Source organism: Rhinatrema bivittatum, chromosome 2, assembly GCF_901001135.1.
Source record: "Rhinatrema bivittatum chromosome 2, aRhiBiv1.1, whole genome shotgun sequence".
Lineage (NCBI taxonomy): Eukaryota > Metazoa > Chordata > Amphibia > Gymnophiona > Rhinatrematidae > Rhinatrema > Rhinatrema bivittatum.
The window spans coordinates 210,978,955-211,004,252 of NC_042616.1; the positions used below are offsets into that span (position 1 = coordinate 210,978,955).

General features: G+C 42.3%; 1 protein-coding gene across 6 annotated transcripts in view; it reads right to left on the minus strand.

Moving 5' to 3' along the window:
* Positions 1–25,298, minus strand: part of TRA2A (transformer 2 alpha homolog) — a 229,722-nt gene that overhangs the window by 76,491 nt on the left and 127,933 nt on the right. For 2 of the 6 annotated variants that reach the window (XM_029589091.1, XM_029589086.1), the window contains exons 5-6: positions 2,683–2,801; positions 1,562–1,687 (exon numbers count right to left, since the gene is read on the minus strand). In XM_029589091.1, coding sequence (XP_029444951.1) covers positions 1,562–1,687; positions 2,683–2,801 — 245 coding nt within the window. The remainder of the gene's footprint in view (positions 1–1,561; positions 1,688–2,682; positions 2,802–25,298) is intronic. The other 4 variants (XM_029589092.1, XM_029589087.1, XM_029589089.1 and 1 more) reach the window with 3 other exon arrangements.

The window sequence follows — 25,298 nt, forward strand, 5'->3', positions numbered from 1 at the left end:
CTGAGCAGCGCTGACACATGTTAAGATGCCAGGTCAGGCTGAGAAGCCCTAATGTGACATGCAACACAAACAGGAAGACGCTTAGGCTTCTTGCTTACCTAATGTGACATGCAACACAAACAGGAAGACGCTTAGGCTTCTTGCTTACCAGCGCCATCGGAACGGCTCACTATCAAAAATGAAATGCGCCCAAAAAATAAAGCGCGTAGAAGAAAAAGCGGAAAGGCACACAACCTGTGCACCAAGTTAAGCACGTAAAAATGTTTGTGCGCTTAAAAAGTGCACCACAAAACACTGCAAACACCGACAGCCTATAGAGGGCAGCAGAACACGCACAAGAGCGCGCAAAAACGGCCACCGCAGTGTGCAAGAAAATAGCCTAAGTGCGGGTACTAAGTCCACTAGGGGCCGTTCAACCTGCCAGGCTGCCCAGTTCCCCAACGGAAGCAAGAACGAACGTCTGTACAGCATGCTAAGAACCGAGACCAGAAGAAGTCCTGAAACCCCTCTGTCTCTGACTAAATTTTTTTTTTTAAAACCTTACCTGAGCTCAGTGCTTACCAGCTGAGTACAGACATGGTCTCTGGTTGCGGGGGGAGAGGGCATCTGCTGTCACCACCGTGCTCTGCCTCCTGCACCTGCTAACTTTCAGCTGAACTAACAGCTAAGTCCATGCCCGGAAACCCAGCTACCGGACCAAGGCATACCTCTGAGGGACCATGGAAATCGCCTCAGGAATTCTCAACTGGGGGAGGGACTTTTTGGTATCACTGCAGGAGAGCGAGGATTTCTTTTCCGGGATGAAGAATTTCAAGTTTCTCCTTCCAAAAAGCTCGAAGCAATCCCCACAGGGATACACGTCCACCATCTGCTGGAAACTGAGAATATTGGCAGGATGGGATCATTACAGGCTACATATACTGCGACCTCAGCTTGTTCCGTCTCTATGTGCTGGCAGGGGGGGCATAAACCCACTGGTCCTGAGTCCATCTGTCTACATGCTAGAAAAACATACATTTTAAGAGTGGGGCTCACAGGTTTCACCAGGCCCCATCTGCCAAAGACATGAAGGAATCAATGGCCACGTGTGTGCAAGCCTTTATTTTGCTGCTGTGCGCCAATAATTCTGAATCAATTAATACACTATCAAAAAAACCTTTACATAAATAAAAGACTTAAGTTGCCATGCACCTCTAGACTTGTTTAAAGGGACATTAAATTGGAGCTACCAATTTAGCACCCTCTGTTTTTCTCACTAGGTTTCACAAAGGACTGTCTCTTATGTGCATCTGCAGAGTGCAGCATACATCTAGGGTTGGTATAAAAATAAGCAGTAGTCAGGGCTGGATTTAGCCATAAGCAACAAAGGCATGAGCCAAGGGTGCAAAGTTCTGAAGGCATTCTCCATGCTGCTCTGATTTGTGGGTGCAAAATACCTCCATTCCTGAACTTCTGCCTATTATCTTAAATCTGGTCTTGGAAGTAGTAGTACTAATATTTCCAGAAAGAACATCAAAACTAAATGCTCAATATTACAAAAAAAAAAAAGCAAAATGAATACCTGTATCGGTAGTCATAATCATCATATCGATCATATCCTCTATCATATCCTCTGTCATAATATGAATCCCGACGACGACCACCTCCACCTCCACCACCTCCGCCGCCGCCGCCACCACCACCGCTGCTGTCAAACAAATGAAAGGGTGTTCACGTTTTTTGGCATTACTGTTACAAAGCCATACTCCCCTTTGCAAGTCTTACGTTCTTGCCCCCCCAATAGATGTTTAAGCAGTTCATGTGAGCAATAATTATGCAGTAAATAAGATGTTGCAATAGATTCAGCAATGTGCCTCAACCAAGTGTGTAGGGTTTGAGGGATGCAACTGTACAGCTGTGTTATATTGTAGATTGTGCAACCAGTTGCACTTTTAAAGGTGACATACCTTACCTTTTCTGGTGGTTTATTCTCTCATCACCTTACTTCTGTTTTCACTTTCTGAATACAAGTTATACATCCTACATTACAGGCTCACACCATTTAAAATCCTCCCCTTCTTTAGGCCCCATGATCTCCTAGTAATTCAGACATTAATGTCCTAAATGTGCACTAATTAGTTGCAAATGAAACATTTAAAAAGCAGGATAGATATGCATTTCTGGTCCCCAATTTATCTATTTCTGGTTTTTTCTTTATGGAGTAAGCAATATAAAAATATCAATTTAAGTGAATTCATGTTCTGAATTAATTAGTTAAATTAGCTATTAATTCTGGATTTCAAAATAGTTATGCTCTCATGTTTCATTTAAAGCCTGTAGGGAAAACGAATAAGAGAATCAAACACACCAAAATATATTTACTTCATGGTCAGAAATATCTGCATATTTAATGCATTAAAAAATGTATTTTAAACCAATAAACTGTTCATCCTTTGAGAATTGTAAATGAAACACTATAAATATCTCTTTAAATGTAAATGTCTTTAAATTTCAATACACCAGCCACATTTTCTAACTGTGATAATGCTGTTAGGTAATAAACTACATTACTTGTGTAACATCGATTTAACAGACTGAAAAATGCAAACCATTCTTCAGTAAACCCCTTTCTAAATTGTTGCAAACTGGCTGGGCAATCAAACTCAGCATGTCTCCTCACATTAACAGGATATGCAAACTCACTGGGTCGGCCTTCCCATGTAAATGCCGGGAGTTGGGGTATGCGCTCTCTTTGTAATTGAATAATCCACTCGAATCCTCCGCCCGTCCAGCTCCATTCCATTCGCGCGTTCCATTGCCTTCAGCAGGAGGAAGAATTCAAAATATTTCATTGTAAATACCTCATCAAGCACTTAAGCTTATTCTAAATACAAATCAAACATAGTTTCACTAACGCAAAAAGCGGTTAGAGAATTATGCTCCAAACACTGCACTTAAAGCACCACAATAGTAAGCATAGCGTGGCAATAGGCAAGGATTAGGCGCGATATTTTTTTTAAACAGTTATTTAAAAAATGTTCGACAGCTTAAGGTGACAAAACTGACCAGTAAAGCAAATCTCGCGTATAAAACGGCTTATTCTGCTTTGAAGTTAAACCACGCGAGCATTTTCGTTGCTATAAACCCAGCCCAGTGCGCTCCCTGCAGGCTGCACATGGCCGCTGTGCAGGGAATCGGCTGCCATTTCATGCTTACAGGCACTTCTCCGGCAGTCCTTACTAAAATGGCGGGTTCAGCCTACATGGGTGACTAATCACAGCATTCCTCAAAACTGTCACAATCTGCATTTATCCAGAATAAAAAGGAACCATGTATCTGGCGTAGTCAAAACGTAACTGCTTTTTTTTAGCAGCTGCTATTTAGAGCATTTGAAAGGGTAGTATTCAATCGATTTAGTGGCCTCCTCAGGTTAAAAGCATAAAACGCAGCCGCAGGTATTATTGCAGACCTCCCTGTAAACCAAGTAGACCAACTCGCTATAACTGAAATCACTTGTTACGACAATTAAAATTTAAAGCGTCACATTCTCCGCCTATTACTTAAATTTCACCCGTAACGCTACTCTAATGTGTATATTTTTACTCGAGGCCTTTGTGTAATACAATACAGCTATTTCCGCTTAGTGATTCTTTCGTACCAGAAAGATGTTCGGAGATCCCCCTGGCAGCTGTTTAATGACAAATGGCCTTCCAACTACAACTGTTCAGGCGTTTGCATTTTACAAAAAAAAAAAGCTGAGCAGTTTGGAAGTCAAAGAAAAAAAAAAGGTATTTCAGGGAGACAGTTAAATAAAAGTATTTCTAATTTCAGTTTAGGCCTTACAGCGCTTCATAATACTGCGTTTCTAGTAATCAGAGGGCATGTCAGATCTCTTACACAGCCTGTAATCAGTACACAGCCCTGCTTTAAAAGTGTTTCGGTTTAGATCAATAATGAACGCTGTGCCGCCATCTAGCGATATCCAAGAACTCATTCCTGTTACTACAAGCATACCACAAAATTTCCCTCCTCCATCCAGCGCTCATTTACCTGCCACACAATCTTTAAGGATCCAGTAAAGAAAACGTGAAACACACGCATTGCCAAACTGGGGAGCGGCGCACTTCACTCAATACACCAATTTAACTTCCAGGTTTAAAGTATTTTAAGCTTGTTACTGTCGACATGACTTCAGGAAAGCATACTGCATTTTAAAGTTTATTCACACATTAGAAAGAAAAAAAAATCCAGTCATGCGTTTTTATTCCTGTACGTTTCTGTGAGGCTAACAATTCTCTAAAACAGTGTTCAAGATGTGGTTGTCTACTACATACAAGAGAATGGTCTATTCGTTCACTGCAATTTTTAATTAACACACCACCATACAGCTGGGGACACTAGCATTATAGTAACAAGCAGAATAATTGAGTATATATTTCTGCCTTCCTACAAATAAGGGGTTATCCGATCTAATAAAAGATTAACAATGAAACTTCTGCCCTGAATGAAACTCACAAATGCAGGCTTATGGTGGGGTAAAGAATGACATATCACTCATGGCATGAGCTTAGACATGAGCTTAGACTAATGAAGATCAGGAGGAGCAATGGGGAAAGTGATGTATGGGTCTTATTATAAATAAACATACTTTGCAAATATTTCCAAAAAAGATACTTGATGGCTGTAATTAAAAGACATCAAGTTATGTTTAAAGCAGGAGGGGGGCCTATGTCTACCCTATCGCCATTAACATGATGGTGGGGTAGACATAAACCCCCCCCCCCCAAAAAAAAAAGCTGGGTTGGAGGGATGGAAGCAAGAATTGACAGGGGGGGGGGGAGGGTTATGAGGCAAGGTCAGGGATACATGGGATTCAAATTTGTCGAATGAATCTGGAGGTTGCAGGCAGGAAAAAAAAGTTATCAATGATAAGGGTCCGTAGGAGTGGTTGCAGCCAGCTCAGCTTGAGGTAGAGGCCTGAAGGTTTCATCGGACAGGGTGTGAGCGGGCTTGATTAGTGGTGCTGTTATCTCATGGGTTATCTTAGTTTTTCTTGTTGAGCCAGTGATTTGGTGTGAGTGGGGTTTGGTCTGGTTAGTTGGGGGCAGATGACTGATGTTGAGCGATAACAGAAGTGGTGCATCAGCAGGTGATCCGGGTATATGCCTCCTTCCTCAGTTGCTTGGTTGGTGTGCATTGCACAGGGGGACTTCGGTGATGTAGCGAGCGTCAATCTTGGCATTTTGTTATCTGTGGCCTCGCCGGGCAGGGGCTCGTGTTGGCGTCTGGTCAAGGCCGTGGTTTTAGTGGTGTGTTTCAATCCTGGTAGTGCAGCCTTAGGTGCCCAGAGGCAGATGGTGTGAAGGGTGTGTTTGGTGTCCCCCGTAGGTCAGCTGCATTGGTGTGGGAATTCCTTGTGGCAGCTGGGCCGTGCTGGAGAAGGTTCACCTCATGGAAGATCTTCACCAGACCCAGCGGGCTGCAAGTTCTAGGAGTGACAACTGCTCAGCATCAGGGACAGTTGTTTGAGGTCTATCAGTTGAGGGTGGCCTCAGCAGGGGCTTGAAGGGATTGGAGTATCAGATATCTGAAACCAGGGCAAAATAAAGGTGACAGGCAGAGGAAAGGTAAAAGGGGGCAGCAAAGCCATGCACAGAGAGTCAGGGGATATTGCAGCAGTTGGAAGAGCAAAGGATGCTCAGAGAGTTGTGTCGTGGAAAGCAAGGAGAGTTAGTAGCTCTTATGACAGCTGGTGCTGATCAGGGAGGCAGGGATAAGTCAGGTGCAGGGCCTGTTGGCAGTGCTCAGGAAGAGTTAAGCATTCTGTATCCGAATGCCTGTGGGCCTCCCTGACCATAGAGGGCAGCATTCAGTCTTGGGACTGGTGGGGGAACAGTGAGGGGGGTAGGTCCATTTCCAAGCCTTTCCAGGAGTGTTAGGGGGAGGAGCTTTCAGGCCTGGTGGTATTGATTTTTATCCTGTGGTGGTTTCAGGGAAGAGGGGGGGGGGGGGGGGGGGGAGCCTATGGGTTTCCTGGTAGTGTGTGGGTGTGGTGCTGGGAAGGATTAGGTAGTTGGCCAGGGAGGATGCAGGATGGTATGGTATGAGGGAGGTGGGCTCTTGGCTGGGTGTGGAGAGATGGTAGAGGGTTGTATAGCCAGGGTAGGCAAGGCATTGCACATAGTGAGAGATCGGGGGTATGGTGGGGCTTGGGGCAAGCAGGGTATTGGAACGGGTCTTCTTTGGTTACAGGTGCGCCAGGAGGAGAAGCAGCCGCCTGTCCCTTCACAGCAGGAGGCCTGGAGAAATACAGCACATGGAGATGAGCAATCAGGAGCATTGCGGCAGGAGGCCAGGAAGACAGCAGGTATTCCTGGTGGAGGCAGTAATGCAAGCTGGATAGGAAGCAGTTGGAACTGGAAACTCAGGTGCCAACGGAGGCAGTAGTAACAGGAGGAGTCTGTCATGGACATGAAGTTGGTGAGCATACTAAGGGAAGTCAGTTGGGAGGGAAGAAGAGCAATTCATTGTCTTCTTCCTCTTCAGTTCAGTTGAAGCCTGGTTTGAAGGGGGAGCAGGTAAGTGGGCTGGGGCAGAATATGTGGCACCTGGTTTTGATAGTATTCACCGAGTTAGGGGAGCAGTGCCTCTGAGCATGTGTAGGTAGATAAGGAAGAGAACCTTGGACATTTTCAAGTTGTTGGAAGGGAGGAGAGGGGCAAAAAAAAAGAAAAAAAAGAAAGAAAAAGGGTAGGAGGTAAGAGTTCTAAGAAAGTTTCTCAGAACATAAATTAGGTGAGATTTTTCCAAGGTTGGCAAGTGTGGTGGGTTATTTCGATCCTTCACAGTATGGGGTTTTCCTAGTGTATTGTGACAGTATTACTGGGGCATTTAGAGATTATGAAGAATGGGCCTGGTTGAATCACGATGAGATGTTCAGGGACAAAATGGAGGGAACTGGCTCAGATCCTGGGGTTCTAAGGATATTAATCTTTGGCTGACCCAAATAACTAACAAGGGTCACAGTGACAGCAATAGGGCGGGTGGGGCGAGTCAGCTAAAGGGTCGGAAGAAGAAAGTTATACGGGCTGATCTTTTTGAGATTCTGGAGCTAAAATCAGATCACAGGGTATGGGGCAGTTCGGGAGGGGAGGGGGGGCAGGATGTTTCTTGGAGATTTATCAAAGCCCTGTCTGCTCCTGGATTTCAAGTTTAGACGTGTGCTCAGTCTGTGGAGCTGGGCATTCCGCTTCTAAGTACAGTAAGCAGGGCACAGGAGGGGGTGGTAGAGGAGTCAAGTAGGGTAGTTCTTAAGTCAGCAGCTCCCTCTCCAGTCCTGGTGGAGGCGATGAGTGCATGGTTAAATATTTATCCGAAGCAGGATGATGCAGTTTTATTAGAAAGGGTTTTTGAGAGTGGGTTTGTGATTCCTTATGTGGGTCCGGTTTTTGTGGGCAGGGCAAGAAACACTAGCCCAGTCATGCGATTTGAAGGGGTAGCTAGGGATAAGTTGAAGGCAGAGCTGAGTTTAGGGTATATTGCTGGGCCTTTTTTGTACCACCATCTGCATGTCTCCACTGGCAGTGGTCCCAAAGAAAGAAGTTGACAAGTTTAAGGTTAATCGTGATTTTGTCATCCTCTGAGGAAGTCCACGGTTACTGATTACATACCTAAAGAGTGGTGCTCAGTTCAGCATGCATTGTTTGACCAGGAAGTAGCATTAGGTAAAGGAGCGGGGAACACTATCTAAAGCAGATATTGAATCTGCGTTTTGTTTATAGCCAATTCACACCTCCAGTTTTCCCGATGCTGGGATTTGTGTTCCAAAATAAATATGTTGATCGCCATCTTCCAATGGGATGTGCTCTCTCTTGAGAATACTTCGAGGCATTCAAGTTCATTTTTTCACTGGGTAACGGTACAGGTGACGGGTTGGGATACCATGTTGCAATTTGGACGATTTTTTGTTTGTAGGCCCAGTGGATGGGGGTGTGTACAGTGAGCTTTTGCAGGGTTTTATTGAGATAGCTCAGAAGTTGGGTGTTCCTATAGCTCATACTTAGTCTTACTAGAGAAGATAAGGCCATCGCGGAAAGATTAAATGATTTCTTTGCTTCGGTGTTTACTGAAGAGGATGTTGGGGAGGTACCCGTAATGGAGAAGGTTTTCATGGGTAATGATTCAGATGGACTGAATCAAATCACGGTGAATCTAGAAGATGTGGTAGGCCTGATTGACAAACTGAAGAGTAGTAAATCACCTGGACCGGATGGTATACACCCCAGAGTTCTGAAGGAACTAAAAAATGAAATTTCAGACCTATTAGTAAAAATTTGTAACTTATCATTAAAATCATCCATTGTACCTGAAGACTGGAGGATAGCAAATGTAACCACAATATTTAAAAAGGGCTCCAGGGGCGATCCGGGAAACTACAGACTGGTTAGCCTGACTTCAGTGCCAGGAAAAATAGTGGAAAGTGTTCTAAACATCAAAATCACAGAACATATAGAAAGACGGTTTAATGGAACAAAGTCAGCATGGCTTTACCCAGGGCAAGTCTTGCCTCACAAATCTGCTTCATTTTTTAAAGGAGTTAATTAACATGTGGATAAAGGTGAACCGGTAGATATAGTATACTTGGATTTTCAGAAGGCGTTTGACAAAGTTCCTCATGAGAGGCTTCTAGGAAAAGTAAAAAGTCATGGGATAGGTGGCGATGTCCTTTCGTGGATTGCAAACTGGCTAAAAGACAGGAAACAGAGAGTAGGATTGAATGGGCAATTTTCTCAGTGGAAGGGAGTGGACAGTGGAGTGCCTCAGGGATCTGTATTGGGACCCTTACTGTTCAATATATTTATAAATGATCTGGAAAGAAATACGACGAGTGAGATAATCAAATTTGCAGATGACACAAAATTGTTCAGAGTAGTTAAATCACAAGCAGATTGTGATAAATTGCAGGAAGACCTTGTGAGACTGGAAAATTGGGCATCCAAATGGCAGATGAAATTTAATGTGGATAAGTGCAAGGTGATGCATATAGGGAAAAATAACCCATGCTATAATTACACAATGTTGGGTTCCATATTAGGTGCTACAACCCAAGAAAGAGATCTAGGTGTCATAGTGGATAACACATTGAAATTGTCGGTGCAGTGTGCTGCGGCAGTCAAAAAAGCAAACAGAATGTTGGGAATTATTAGAAAAGGAATGATGAATAAAACGGAAAATGTCATAATGCCTCTGTATCGCTCCATGGTGAGACCGCACCTTGAATACTGTGTACAATTCTGGTCACCGCATCTCAAAAAAGATATAATTGCGATGGAGAAGGTACAGAGAAGGGCTACCAAAATGATAAGGGGAATGGAACAACTCCCCTATGAGGAAAGACTAAAGAGGTTAGGACTTTTCAGCTTGGAGAAGAGACGACTGAGGGGGGATATGATAGAGGCGTTTAAAATCATGAGAGGTCTAGAACGGGTAGATGTGAATCGGTTATTTACTCTTTCGGGTAGTAGAAAGACTAGGGGGCACTCCTTGAAATTAGCATGGGGCACATTTAAAACTAATCGAGAAAGTTCTTTTTACTCAACGCACAATTAAACTCTGGAATTTGTTGCCAGAGAATGTGGTTTCGTGCAGTTAGTATAGCTGTGTTTAAAAAAAGGATTGAATAAGTTCTTGGAGGAGAAGTCCATTACCTGCTATTAAGTTCACTTAGAGAATAGCCACTGCCATTAGCAATGGTAACATGGAATAGACTTAGTTTTTGGGTACTTGCCAGGTTCTTATGGCCTGGATTGGCCACTGTTGGAAACAGGACGCTGGGCTTGATGGACCTTGGTCTGACCCAGTATGGCATGTTCTTATTATATCTTCCCTTGTAACGATTCTTCGAAGGCTCGAAGGGCGTTTTTTTTTTTACTGCTTTGAGCTCTAGTAGGTTTATGTGTTGTGTCTTTTCGTACGCAGTCCATAGACCTTGAGTCGTTAAGTGATCTAGATGAGCTCCCCAACACTTGGGGGATGCATCTGTGGTGAGTATTATCTGATGTCGAAGGGATCGTAGGGGCGAGCCAGTTTGTAGTGTTGACAGAGAAAGCCACTACTGGAGGTCTTTTTTCATGCTGTCTGTCAAGGTAACTGGAGTAGACAGTGGATGAAGGAATTGAATCCATTGTGATTTAGGCCCCATTGTAGCCGATGCATGTGTAGACGTGTGTGAGGGACCACATATATGGCTGCTGCCATATGTCCCAGAACAGTATGTATCTGGTGAGCTGTTGCTGATGTGCTGTATAGTAGATCCGTAGCCAGAGTGGAGAGGGTTAGAGGTCTCGGATGAGGAAGAAAAGCCTTGTCCTGAATTGTGTCGATGAAAACGCCTATGAATTGTAATGTCTGAGTGGGGTCTAGGTTTGACTTTTCATAATTGATGAGCAGACCTAGGTTGTCGAGGCAGGAAATGGTGAGGAGAAGATTGGATCTCAGTAGGTCCCGGATAGATGCTACTATATGCCAATCATCCAGATAAAGGAATATCTGCACCCCCTGACGACTGAAGGTGCGCCACCGCCACTGCGAGACACATGGTAAAAACTCTGGGGGCAGAAGAAAGGAAAAAAGGAAGGAATTTGTATTGAAAGTGCTGGTTGTCCACTTGGAAGCATAGGTACCCGCCAGGAACTGGGATGCATTGGGATATGTGCATATGCATCCTTCAGATCTAGCGAGCACATCCAATCCCGACTGAAGATAGGGAAGGATGGATTTGAGCAAAGTCATTTTGAATTTCTCCCTGTAGAGGGAATGCAGATCCAAGATTGGACGCAGACCTCCCGATTTCTTGGGAATTAGGAAATATTGGGAGTAGAATCCCTGACGGAATCCTTCGGAAAGTATTTCTGAATGCAATTGTCGTGCAGAAGCATTTGAAGTTCTTTTAACAGAGGTTCTTTGTGAGATGTTATTGCTTCTGTGGTACCCAATGAGGAAGGGTCAGGAGGGAGGAAAATGAAGGGTGTAACCCTGGTGTATGATTGTAAGGACCCATTGGTCCATGGTTATTGATTCCAGACTGGTAGATACTTAGTTAATCTGCCTCCCACAGGAGAGGGTTGTGACCGTGGCGAAGATAGGTTCAAAACTGGATTGAGGCTTTGTGGGTGGAGGATCTGCCTGCTGTCGTGGTGGATGGGCAGCCCTTGCACGTTGACGTGGCGCTTGAGATTGATAGGGAGGTTGCCGAGGCTGCTGGTAGGTTTGAGGCTTAAAGTACGAAAGGACTTAAAAGATTTAAATGGGGCCCTTCTGTAGGCTGTCGAGGACGTATAAGACGCCATGAGGTCGATGGGATGTGAGGAGTGGTCAAGGAAAGGACTGCCATCTTTTGTTCCTTGAGCTTAGCTACTATTTTGGTAAATTTGTCCCCAAACAAATATTCGGGATGACAGGGTAGATTCGCCAATTTTTCATGGACATCGTCCCGTATGGTGCTGGATCGCAACCATGCCAAGCGCCTCGCTGCAACTGCGTTTGCTGAAGATTTTGAGGAAATATCAAATCCCTCATAAATGGATCTTAATAAATGACAAAGACCCTCTTCGATATTATGATATTGAGGAGGAAGGGCGACATCCAGTGAAGCTTGTTGCATGGAGATTCTCAAACAGGTATTGGGCTATGTAGAATTGATGGTTCTAGATGCGGGCATTCAACATCGCGGACTGGAAGGTTCTCTTTGCAAAATCATCCAGCGACTTTTGGTCCCGGTGTGGTGGTGTATTAGCATGAATTCTTGATTTTCTGGCTTTTTGCATTGCAGACTCAACTACCACAGAATTATGAGGTAGTTGAACCGACGTATGAAAGGAGGAATCTTTCATCCTGTATTTTAAGTCAATTTTCCTTGATGTAAGAGGACTGGTCAGTGGCGTGTCCCAGGATTTTTCCATCAGAGATGTTAAAACAGTGTGCTGCGAGAGGGCCAAAGGTTCTGCAGGTGCGTCAAAAATCTTCAGTATGCCAAGCATTTCTTGGCGGGGATCAGGAAGTAGACGCATTTCTACTTTCAAGAGTTGTCAGACTTTTTCAATAAACTGCGAATACATTAGGTCTTCTGGATGCAAAGACAGTTCTGGGGGGAACCTCTGCCGGGTCAGATTGGTAGCCCGTAGATGAGCTATCCGTATCTGATAATTCGTGTGTCTGAGATGGTGGTTGAGTGAAAGGGACCTTTGGTGCTGGTCCTGGAATGACTGGCTCCACTAAAGGTTCTGGTGGGCCCCGCAAGTAACGAAGGTGGAAGTTGAGATTGTTCTACTGACTGCAAAAATTGAGTCAGTATGGTTATGATTTGGTTCATGGCCTGTTGTAGCTAAGCCTGAAGTCGAAGGCGTCGGCATAGGTTGAGGTGGGACGAAGCCCTTCTTGTAGCGGCCGCCATTTCTGTGGAGGCGGTTTCAGTGGTAGAAGTTGTGGAATATCCAAAGGTTGGTCGGAGCCAGAGGCGCTTCCGATGGAAGGGACGTAAGACATTTCCTCCAGTGAGAAAGAAGTGAAAGAAATGAAATGGTGAAATATCCCTGTCCAGATCCACGATTGATGATAGCGATGCTTCTCTAGGCCTCTTATGGCCGGAATGGTGATTTGGGTTGACTGTGAGGTGTCACAGTAAAAACTTTTTTAAATATATCCGAAGCAGAAAGCCTGTGAGGGAGTCAGTTGGACCGTTAGATGATCGAGGGGTTAAAGGGGCACTTAGAGAAGATAAGGCCATCGCGGAAAGATTAAATGATTTCTTTGCTTCGGTGTTTACTGAAGAGGATGTTGGGGGATGTTACCCATAATGGAGAAGGTTTTCATGGGTAATGATTCAGATGGACTGAATCAAATCACGGTGAACCTAGAAGATGTGGTAGGCCTGATTGACAAACTGAAGAGTAGTAAATCACCTGGACCGGATGGTATACACCCCAGAGTTCTGAAGGAACTAAAAAATGAAATTTCAGACCTATTAGTAAAAAGTTGTAACTTATCATTAAAATCATCCATTGTACCTGAAGACTGGAGGATAGCAAATGTAACCCCAATAGTTAAAAAGGGCTCAAGGGGCGATCCGGGAAACTAACAGACCGGTTAGCCTGACTTCAGTGCCAGGAAAAATAATGGAAAGTGTTCTAAACATCAAAATCACAGAACATATAGAAGACATGGGTTAATGGAACAAAGTCAGCATGGCTTTACCCAGGGGCAAGTCTTGCCTCACAAATCTGCTTCACTTTTTTGAAGGAGTTAATAAACATGTGGATAAGGGTGAACTGGTAGATATAGTATACTTGGATTTTCAGAAGGCGTTTGACAAAGTTCCTCATGAGAGGCTTCTAGGAAAAGTAAAAAGTCATGGGATAGGTGGCGATGTCCTTTCGTGGATTGCAAACTGGCTAAAAGACAGGAAACAGAGAGTAGGATTAAATGGGCAATTTTCTCAGTGGAAGGGAGTGGACAGTGGAGTGTCTCAGGGATCTGTATTGGGACCCTTACTGTTCAATATATTTATAAATGATTTGGAAAGAAATACGACGAGTGAGATAATCAAATTTGCAGATGACACAAAATTGTTCAGAGTAGTTAAATCACAAGCAGATTGTGATAAATTGCAGGAAGACCTTGTGAGACTGGAAAATTGGGCATCCAAATGGCAGATGAAATTTAATGTGGATAAGTGCAAGGTGATGCATATAGGGAAAAATAACCCATGCTATAATTACACAATGTTGGGTTCCATATTAGGTGCTACAACCCAAGAAAGAGATCTAGGTGTCATAGTGGATAACACACTGAAATCGGTGTAGTGTGCTGCGGCAGTCAAAAAAGCAAACAGAATGTTGGGAATTATTAGAAAAGGAATGGTGAATAAAACGGAAAATGTCATAATGCCTCTGTATCGCTCCATGGTGAGACCGCACCTTGAATACTGTGTACAATTCTGGTCGCCGCATCTCAAAAAAGATATAATTGCGAAGGAGAAGGTACAGAGAAGGGCTACCAAAATGATAAGGGGAATGGAACAACTCCCCTATGAAGAAAGACTAAAAAGGTTAGGACTTTTCAGCTTGGAGAAGAGACGACTTGAGGGGGGATATGATAGAGGTGTTTAAAATCATGAGAGGTCTAGAACGGGTAGATGTGAATCGGTTATTTACTCTTTCGGATAGTAGAAAGACTAGGGGGCACTCCATGAAGTTAGCATGGGGCACATTTAAAACTAATCGGAGAAAGTTCTTTTTTACTCAATGCACAATTAAACTCTGGAATTTGTTGCCAGCGAATGTGGTTAGTGCAGTTAGTATAGCTGTGTTTAAAAAACGATTGGATAAGTTCTTGGAGGAGAAGTCCATTACCTGCTATTAAGTTCACTTAGAGAATAGCCACTGCCATTAGCAATGGTTACATGGAATGGACTTAGTTTTTGGGTACTTGCCAGGTTCTTATGGCCTGGATTGGCCACTGTTGGAAACAGGATGCTGGGCTTGATGGACCCTTGGTCTGACCCAGTATGGCATTTTCTTATGTTCTTATGTCTGCGTTGGTTGTGCATCTACGCGCATTGTCTGCATCGGTGGTGCGTCAGAGAGTCGAGGGTATGTCGCAGTGGTGCTCCTATATCGATGCACCAGCATGGTATAGCTTCAGCGCAGAATCCTCTTTGTGCCAGTGCATCGACCGATTGGCCTTGCTTCGATGAGCAGACGCTTCGAAGCAGTTTCGGCGCATCTGTCCTCCGGGAGTGGATGCATCTGTGAGGCATGCGGCCACGATGCCGCCAACGCATCACCCGCGCCGAGCTCTGATCCCAGCCGGGAGAGCAACTGCTCTCCCGGCTGGGATCAGAGGGTCAACAGAAGAAGCCCTTCTGAATGAGGGGGTGGCTCTCTCTCTCTTTGGGCCTGGGGAGGATCACACCGAGGCCTCAGAAGGGGCCATAAAAACCCAAAGCAGTTAGCTGTATTTCCTGCATTTTTGCAGCATGCTGACGCTGGAGCATGGGGACATGCGTCCGCAGTCCGCACAATTTAACTGGTCATGGGATGGTCCCAGACAGATATAACACAGAATGTGGCCATCCGTGGCCAACATAATTTTGCCGCAGGAGCAAAATTTAAAGCTAGGACGTGGCATTCTTTGACTGCTGATGATTCTCTGACCAAACCTTTAAGTTTAAAGTAGATTTTCTTTCCTTTCTTCACAAAGTTCTCTCACAGGAGAGCAGAGCTCCGCTTGCCAACTGCCGCGCTGAAAAAAGCTGAGGAGCCTGAGGGGAGCACCTAGCTGAAAGACTTTGCTAGACTTAGAGAGCTCTGCCACCTAGTGGCACAGAAGACATACCCAGACAGCATGGTTAGTTCAGCTGCTTATCTACGTGAAAACCCTCTAATTTTTTTTATCTTCTTCTTTACCATATGTCATTATTTGCGGGTATCACAATTCTAATTTTAACTTGCCTTTTTCTCATATTATTTACCTATCCATTTGTTCAATATTTATATTTACCTTTTGTAATTTCAAGATATTGTTAATTATTAATTTCTTTTGATATTTAATATGATTTAATTATGTCTGTATGGAGTAAATGCTTTTATATATGTATATATATGTTATTTATGTGTTTTGTTTACAATAGCCCCTGAAGCAGCTCAGAATAGAGGGAAACGTCGCCTGACTCAGGCTTTTTTATGTGCTAATAAAGTATCCTGGGGTGTTTGGGTCGCTACTTACAAATTTGGATTGGTTTCCGGTTTGTTTCTTTGTGCCCTAGAACACAGTACACCTTCCTCCATTACCCTGTGAGCACTACTTTCTTTGATGCAAAAAAAACATATCAATTTTATTCTCACAGCAACCCAATCATTAGAGGGAACATTAGCTAATCCCTTAAAATAATCACTTAATCTACTAACAGCAGTTTCTATGAATTATGTGAACGAAACATTTTCTGCAAGAACATTTTTTGCATGCAAAGTGAAATCAAAAAGTAAACCTGTTTAAAATGGAAATGAGGAAGAGAGAACCATAATGCCATAAAACCAGTAATGTACCATTATCTTCACAGCAAGAATTAAAAGTTACACAAGAACTGGACCTTTAAAATACAAACCACTCAAATACAGAATCGAAATGTGCCAACAAAATCTGTACTCAAAACCACTAACTCGACTGTATTATGCAGTGCAACAATGGAAAAACAATCAAGCAATAAAATCAAGATAAAAGGTCATTCATAATATTAAAACCATGCTAATAAAATGCATGTCAAAACAGCTGATGAATATCTAATAATTTTTAAAAACTTGCATAATTTGTTCTATTTCCCAAACACCAATAAAATATTTCAAAACATCTGATGAATAACATCCAATAATTAAAAGTAGTAATATTTCCCCAAAAACCAAAACATTTCAAAACAATAGAATCAAATTACACCCAATAATTAAAATAAGTATTAAAAAATCTCCTGCTCTCCTTACCTGGGATCTTTTGATTTCCAGTCACCCTAGGATTATCATAGATTATGGGGAGGTAGGGCTGCACTATCTTCTCTCTTTCACTCACACATTCTCACATACTCCCTAAGAACATAAGAACATGCCATACTGGGTCAGACCAAGGGTCCATCAAGCCCAGCATCCTGTTTCCAACAGTGGCCAATCCAGGCCATAAGAACCTGGCAAGTACCCAAAAACTAAGTCTATTCCATGCCAATGATTTCACTCACACTCCTCTCACATACATTGTGTATGACATAGGCTTTCACAGGCAAACGCTCATACAGAAACACACACAAAGACTCTAAATATACACTCTCACACACAAAAAACATGTATGCAACAGAGGATCTCGTTCAGACATGCTGAATATACACATCCACACAGGCTCTCACACAGACATACAGTCACATAAGCTCTCACAGACACACGGCCTCTTTGCTTCAGGCGTTGAGGAATGGGCTCCACCTTGGCCCAGATGGCCTCTTTGGGTTATGGTGGGATGGGCTCCACCCATAACTCCACCATGCTTCCGAACAGCAGTAGTACGCGGTAGCTCTTATTCCCAAGATGGAGAAAGCCATCGCTTTCAAAGTTCGCAGTGTTTATCCAATGCTCAACCACTACCTGCATTTGATCTTTCCCTTTAAACAGTTACTTCTCCAAGCATTCTCCTGACCAGTCAATGGCAACATTTTCCTTTTAGCACCAGGTCCAAAGTGGATGACAACTGTTGGGAAGAGAGGCAGGCTGATGACAGGGGAAGTATATTTCTCTTTGGGTAGGATTTAGTGGTAAGTGAGGGGAAAGGAGCAGTGAATCTCCACTGGCCTATGAACACTCAGCTTTTCCCTCCTCTCATAGCTGTCCCCAAGCCAAACTATGATCTGCAAGCAGCAGCATTAGTAAAGAAAGTCAGTATGGTGCTTGTGAGCCAGTACAAGCTCACAGGCCATCATCCTTCCTCATATAGAGCTTCCTGTTACTACAGAAACTCATGTAAGGATGGGGCCATTTCAGGATGTGAGTACATGCTGGCTCCAGATCCCATGCAGACTTCCACTCTAATGCTGTGGGCACCTGAAGAGTGCTGCTATTTGAGGCACTTCGGACCTCAAAGGTTCTGTAACCCCATTTGGGGTACTGACCCATAGTCTGGAATGCCCTGTTCTTGACCAATCTTCCTAATTGTCCCTGCCTGTGACACAAAAAATGCAGATACCTTTCAAATGGTCCCCTGCTCCTACCACTATCTTCTTTAAGTGTCCAAAAACATTTACATTCTACCAGATTTGGTTCCTATCAGCTTTGCTATTAGGATACTCCCAGCATCCACTATCCTACCAGCAAAGTGGTTTTTCAGAAGCACCTTCCAATTTCATCATACTTGAGCTTTTTGATATTTAATATTTATGAGATTTTCATACATAAAACAAGAACTTTTCTTATGGAAGTTACCTTTTACTTTATCAAAGCCTGCTCAATATTTCTATATTATCCTTCCCATACTAGAAGTCCACATTTTGAGTTCCTTCAGCCTATTGATGCTCTTGACTGGGGTAGGGCATTAAGTCCATATCACAAATAAAACACAGGAAGACAGGCACTCAAATTATATAAAAGGAATACAAATTACATAAATTATCAAATATATAAAAAATGAAAACAAATTTATACTAAGTTTTGCACCACAAAATTCAAATGGATTGCATCACCACTGAGTTTGTTAAAGCAACAAATTACAAATGTGTTGTAAAATTAACATGAAGCACATCAATATGAGTGACATAATAGCAGTAGTTAGGAATTAGATAAAATGGGACAAGAACTGCCATACTAGATCAGACCAAGGGTCTATCAAACCCTATATTCTGTTTTCAACAGTGGCCAATCCAAGTCACAAGTACCTGGCAAGATCCCAAACAAAGATTCCACGCTGCTTATGCCCAGAGATAAGCAGTGGCTTTCCGTAAGTCTACCTGCTAATAGTTTATAGACTTTTCCTCCAGGAACTTGTCCAAGCCTTTTTTAAAGCCAGTTACATTAACTGCCTTTACTACATCCACTAGCAATGAATTCCAGAGCTTAGTCATTCATGCATTGAGTGAAAAAGTATTTTCTCCCATTTGTTGTATAAGTGCTACTTAGTAACTTCATGGATAGAACCCAAGTCTTTGTATTTTTCCAGATCTGCACTTGCCTGTTCCACTTCACTCATGATTTTATAATACCTTTATCAAATTCGTCACACCCTTCTCTGAACCTTTTTCAGTTCCGCTGTATCTTTGAGATGTGGTGACCAGAACTGCACAGAGTACTCTAGATGCAATCACACCATGGAGTGATATAGTTTGATTTTTTGACCACCACTGCACACTGAGCCAAAGATTTCAATGTATTGTCCATGACATCTAGGATCCTTTTCTTGAGTGGCAACTCCTAATATGGAAACTGGCATCTTGTAACTACAGTCTGGATCATTTTTCCCCATGTACATCGCTTTGCACTTGTCTGTATTAAAATTTCATCTGCAATCTGGATGTCCAGATTTAAGGTCCTTCTGCAAGTTCTCTCAATCTGCTTGTGATTTAACACAGAATAATTGCCTGCCAGTTTGATCATCTGACTGTTCCCTTTTCCAGATCATTTATAAATATATTAAAAAGCACCAGCACAAATCCTTTGGGCATGCCACTTTTTACCTTTTTCCACTGAGAAAACTGACCATTTAGCTCTATTTCCTATCTTTTAACCAGTTTGCAATCCACAATAGAAATTTGCCTCCTATCCCATGACACTAATTTTCTTAGAAGTGTCTCATGAAGCACTTTATCAAATGCCTTCTGAAAATCCAAACACACTATATCTACCAGTTCACCGTTATTCACGTTTATTAACCCCTTCAAAAAAACAAAAAAGTACCAGATTGGTGAGGCAAGACTTTCCTTGGATAAAAGAAAATTATTACTTACCTGCTAATTTTCGTTCCTGTAGTACCATGGATCAGTCCAGACCGTGGGTTATGTCCCCAATCTCATCCATTAAACTATGTCTACCTATATATTCTGTAAAACTTGATCTTTAAAAATAGTTTCTATTTTTCCCAGCACCATCATCAGGCTCACCCGAGCCATTTTTAAAGATTGGCATTGTGTTGTTCACCCTCCAATTTTCAGGTACAATAGACTTAATAGGTTACAAATTACTAATAGGTCCACAATTTCCTGAGTTTTCAAAACACTGGCATGTATACCATTTAGTTCAGGTGATTTGTTACTCTTTAGTTTATCAATTTGCTTGATTACATCATCCAGGTTCAAGCTGATTTGTTTCAGTTCCTCCTATAATCCCCATTAAGTTTCATTTTCAACACAGGTTCTCTCCCTATCATCTTCCTCCAAAAATACTGAAGCAAAGAATTAATTTTAGTATTTCTACTGTGTCCTTGTCTTCTCTAATCCCCCCTCTGACTCCTTCACAGGCTTCCTACTTTCAATTATTTGAAGTTTTTATGCGTTTTGACTCAAGCAAGCTTCTTTTCAAATTCTCTTTTACCTGTCTTATCAATGTTTTGTATCTAACTTGCCAGAACATGCTTTTCTTCATTTAGATCTTTTCCATTTCTGAAAGAAATTTTGGATAAAATAGCCTTTCACCTTACCTTACCTTTTAGCCATGCTGGCAGTTATCTGACACTTCGCCTTTTTAAAATATATGGCATACATCTGCTCTGGGCTTCCAACATGGTATTTTTTAAACAATGTCCATGCCTTGTGTAAATTACCTTTGCAGCTGCACTTTTTTTTTAGATCTATTTTCCTTATTTTATTAAAGTAATTCTCTCTGAAAGTTAAAATGCTAGAGCAATAGTTTCCATAATGCCCTCTCTCCAGTTAAGCAAATTTGATCACATTATGATCACTGTTGCCAAGTGACCCCATTGCTATTACCTTTCACCCCCAATCCTGCATTCCACTAAGAATTAGGTCTAAAACAGCATTCTCTATTGTTGGTTCCTGGACCAGCTGCTCCATGAAGTAGTCATTTCATCTGGAACTTTTGCCTACCTATATGTCCTGATGTGACATTTAGCCAGTCAATATTGGGGTAATTGAAATCTAAATAGAAATACGTGGTGTTTGTTAAAGTATTAGAGAAAACTTTCACGCTGTACATGTCAAAATATTACTTTAGGAATATAAGGACCATCATACCACCCAGTGCACACAAGTCAGACTTGCATTTCATGCACTTCATACGGGTCACTTTTAATCAATTGGTCCATATAGCTCGACTCAATTTTTATAATTTTTTTTTAAATTATGAATTTTTTAAAAAAAGATGAAAAACTTCCCTTATTCATCCGTTGTCAGGGTCATTTTTCCATAGCTGTCGGAGATACTCGTCCGACGCGCGCGTTTCGCCAAAGTAGCTGCTTCAGAGACTTATATTCAGATTCTCCTGATCCAGCGCTCCCCTTGTTTCAACGGGGGATATAAACAGATCTTTGAGCATTAGTAAAATTCTTGCAAAAAAAACTTCAGTGGTGTAAAAGGTCCATCAAATTTTTCTAAAAAACATTAGAAGCCTAAGTCAAATTCAGCGATATTAATTTTTGTAACAAAATGTTTTAACGATGTATACTAGCAGAGGGAAAAACAGATAAACTTACCGAACCCAACGCCGTCTCTCCGCTCAAAGTTCTTAGCGGTAGGGCGGCTTGGGTCGGTCTAAATTTAAATACAATAGCGTCTGGTATCCACCTGACAGTCAGATGATTCTTGATTTTGGCGCGCAATCACCAGAAGTGAAACCATTCGATATCTTTGTTCAAGCCACCAGGAGTCACTGATTTTAATTGAAAAATCCACTTCTGTTCGCATTGTCCTCAAAGTCTGTACACGATTTCCACCCCTCCAATGCTGATTAATGATTTCTAACACGGTCCATTTAATATCATCAAACTCATGTTTAAATTCTTTGAAGTGAGCAACTAGGGGTTCCTCAACTCGATTGGTATTGATGCAGCATTTGTGTTCAGTAAGACGAATCTTAACCTTTCTTTTGTCATGCCTACATAAGTTAATGGGCACGGACAAAAGATGGCATAGACTGCATGGGTTGAGTGACAAGAGAAATCAGGTAGTGGAACGGGTTTTCCCCAATGCCGTGACAATTTGGGTCTGAGGGGACCTTAGAGGGCAGAATTTGCATTTGTCACATGTTTGAACAGGTTCCTTGTTCTGTATAGAGCTTAGAACAATTTGAGCGTACAACATGGTCCCGAATGTTTTTACCACGGGAATACGCAATCCTCAGAGGTTGATTCAATAAAGGATGAATTCGTTGAATGATCTTCCAGTGTTCCCTCATAGCTCTGCTGATTGGGGCCGACAGAAGGGTATGTTTCAGCACCACAGTGTGTGGGTTCGATCCTGGCTCAGGATTTTTTGGCAAAAACAAATAGTCTCTGCTCGAATAAAGCGCTCGCCGGTAAGCTTTTTTGACGCAGTGTGTCGGATAGCCGCGTTGTAAAAAGCGGTTAGCCATGTCTTTTGCTTGAGTTTTAAAGTCCTCTTGATCTGCACATAATCTTCTCAATCTGAGGAACTGGCCCACAGGAAGATTGGATTTAAAGCTGGTAGGGTGGAAACTGTCGTATCTCAAAAGATTGTTGCGATCATTTGGCTTACGGAATATACTGGTGACCAGAACGGCATCCTTTTTCTTAATCAAAATGTCTAGATAGGAGATTTGATTTTGATGATGCTCCATAGTGAATTTTAAACAGGGATCAAGACTGTTCAACCATGAATGGAACTCTTGTAACGTTGATAGGAATCCTTCCCATATGACAAAGACGTCATCAATGTAACGTTTCCAACATTTCAATTGAGATCTCCATTGGCAGTTTTCTATATGCAGGGTCTTAAACCTGGCCACAAAAAATGTTTGCCACATCCGGAGCCATGGCGGCTCCCATGGCAGTTCCTCGAATTTGTAGGTAAAAATCCAATCTCCTGTGGGCCAGTTCCTCAGATTGAGAAGATTATGTGCATATCAAGAGACTTTAAAACTCAAGCAAAAGACATGGCTAACCGCTTTTTACAACGCGGCTATCCGACACACTGCGTCAAAAAAGCTTACCGGCGAGCGCTTTATTCGAACAGAGACTATTTGTTTTTGCCAAAAAATCCTGAGCCAGGATCGAACCCGCACACTGTGGTGCTGAAACATACCCTTCTGTCGGCCCCCAATCAGCAGAGCTATGAGGGAATACTGGAAGATCATTCAACGAATTCATCCTTTATTGAATCAACCTCTGAGGATTGCGTATTCCCGTGGTAAAAACATTCGGGACCATGTTGTACGCTCAAATTGTTCTAAGCCTATACAGAACAAGGAACCTGTTTCAAACATGTGACAAATGCAAATTCTGCCCTCTAAGGTCCCCTCAGACCCAAATTGTCACGGCATTGGGGAAAACCGTTCCACTACCTGATTTCTCTTGTCACTCAACCCATGCAGTCTATGCCATCTTTTGTCGTGCCCATTAACTTATGTAGGCATGACAAAAAGAAAGGTTAAGATTCGTCTTACTGAACACAAATGCTGCATCAATACCAATCGAGTTGAGGAACCCCTAGTTGCTCACTTCAAAAAATTTTAAACATGAGTTTGATGATATTAAATGGACCGTGTTAGAAATCATTAATCAGCATTGGAGGGGTGGAAATCGTTGTACAGACTTTGAGACAATGCGAACAGAAGTGATTTTTCAATTAAAATCAGTGACTCCTGGTGGCTTGAACAAGATATCGAATGGTTTCACTTCTGGTGATTGCGCGCCAAAATCAAGAATCATCTGACTGTCAGGTGGATACCAGACGCTATTGTATTTAAATTTAGACCGACCCCAAGCCGCCCTACCGCTAAGAACTTTGAGCGGAGAGACGGCGTTGGGTTCGGTAAGTTTATCTGTTTTTCCCTCTGCTAGTATACATCGTTTAAAACATTTTGTTACAAAAATTAATATCGCTGAATTTGACTTAGGCTTCTAATGTTTTTTAGAAAAATTTGATGGACCTTTTACACCACTGAAGTTTTTTTTTGCAAGAATTTTACTAATGCTCAAAGATCTGTTTATATCCCCCGTTGAAACAAGGGGGAGCGCTGGATCAGGAGAATCTGAATATACGTCTCTGAGCAGCTACTTTGGCGAAATGCGCGCGGACGAGTATCTCCGACAGCTATGGAAAAATGACCCTGACAACGGATGAATAAGGGAAGTTTTCATCTTTTTTAAAAAATTCATAATTTAAAAAAATTTATAAAAATTGAGTCGAGCTATATGGACCAATTGATTAAAAGTGACCCGTATGAAGTGCATGAAATGCAAGTCTGACTTGTGTGCACTGGGTGGTATGATGGTCCTTATATTCCTAAAGTAATATTTTGACATTACAGCGTGAAAGTTTTCTCTAATACTTTAAAAACACCACGTATTTCTATTTAGATTAATTGCCCCGTGGGGTTATTCATTAAGAGATTTTTTGGAAATTTGGTAATTGAACTCTCCTATTACTATGCTGCCAAATTTGTTAGAAGTTTATCAGTCTGTACATTCGGGACAGGTGGATGGTTGCATACTCCCCACATCACATACAAAATTTCTATCCAGTTCAGATTCTACAGTGCATTTGGGCTTCTGCAGGATCTTTAATAGATCTAACATACAGTGCCACCCCTTCTCCAACCAATCATTAGGGCAGGCTTCTCAAACCAGTCCTCAAGATATTCACAATGAATATGCATAATCACTGCTTCCACTGTATTGCAAATCTCTCATATATATCTTGAAAACCTGACTGGCTAGCTGTGCACGAAGATTAGGTTGAGAAGCACTGCTTTTAGGTACATAGTTTATACCTGGTATCACACTGTCCTACTGATTTCCTCCTTCTACCACATCTGAGATACTAATTATGTCTACCTCTTTCAGTGCTTATACATTCTAACTCATTTTTTATGTAATTTATATTCCACCCTTTCAGGTATTTAATTGGAACCTGTCTATTGGGATGCTCTAACTCCCCTGTTAGTTAGCACCTTCCAAAGATACCACTCAATCATATGCTGTTTTCAAGGTATGTTTTTTTTGTTTGTAACATACAACTTTGAGTTTAAATTCCAATTTATCCCTATTTAAAGGCACCTGAGCTATTCTTGCTTTAACTGGAAGCTATTGGGATGCTGTAAATTGCTTGTTTGTTTAGCACCTTCAAAGATAACACTTCTCGAATCATATGCTTTTCCTTCCATGTACTAGTTTAAAAGCTGCTCACAGTGGTGTAGCGAGGGAGGAGGGGATCCCGTCCAGCCCAAAGAAGAAAAGGCTCTATAGACACCAGCAGAAGAGAAATGAGTGCCCATGGCCCGCTGGTAGAACCAACCCACCTGGCGGTAGAATGGGAGTGGACTGCGCGCATAGAGGGAGACAGCCAGTATGTGTGTCTATGGGCGTGTTTTGAAATGTGTGTTTGTGGTGCGTGTCAGTGTGAGCATGAGGATACATCTGTGTGTATGAGGGATGAAGAATGTTTTGTGCACCTCCCTATCCCCTCCCACTACTCCACAACAATCTCAGGTTGACTGGAAGTCAGATGTTCCCAGTATGGAGGATTTTTTTGTTTTGTATTTTTTTAAAATCCTTATTATTTTCATTAATCAGGTATCATTTTAATGTGTGTGTGCTGTTTACAAATATTG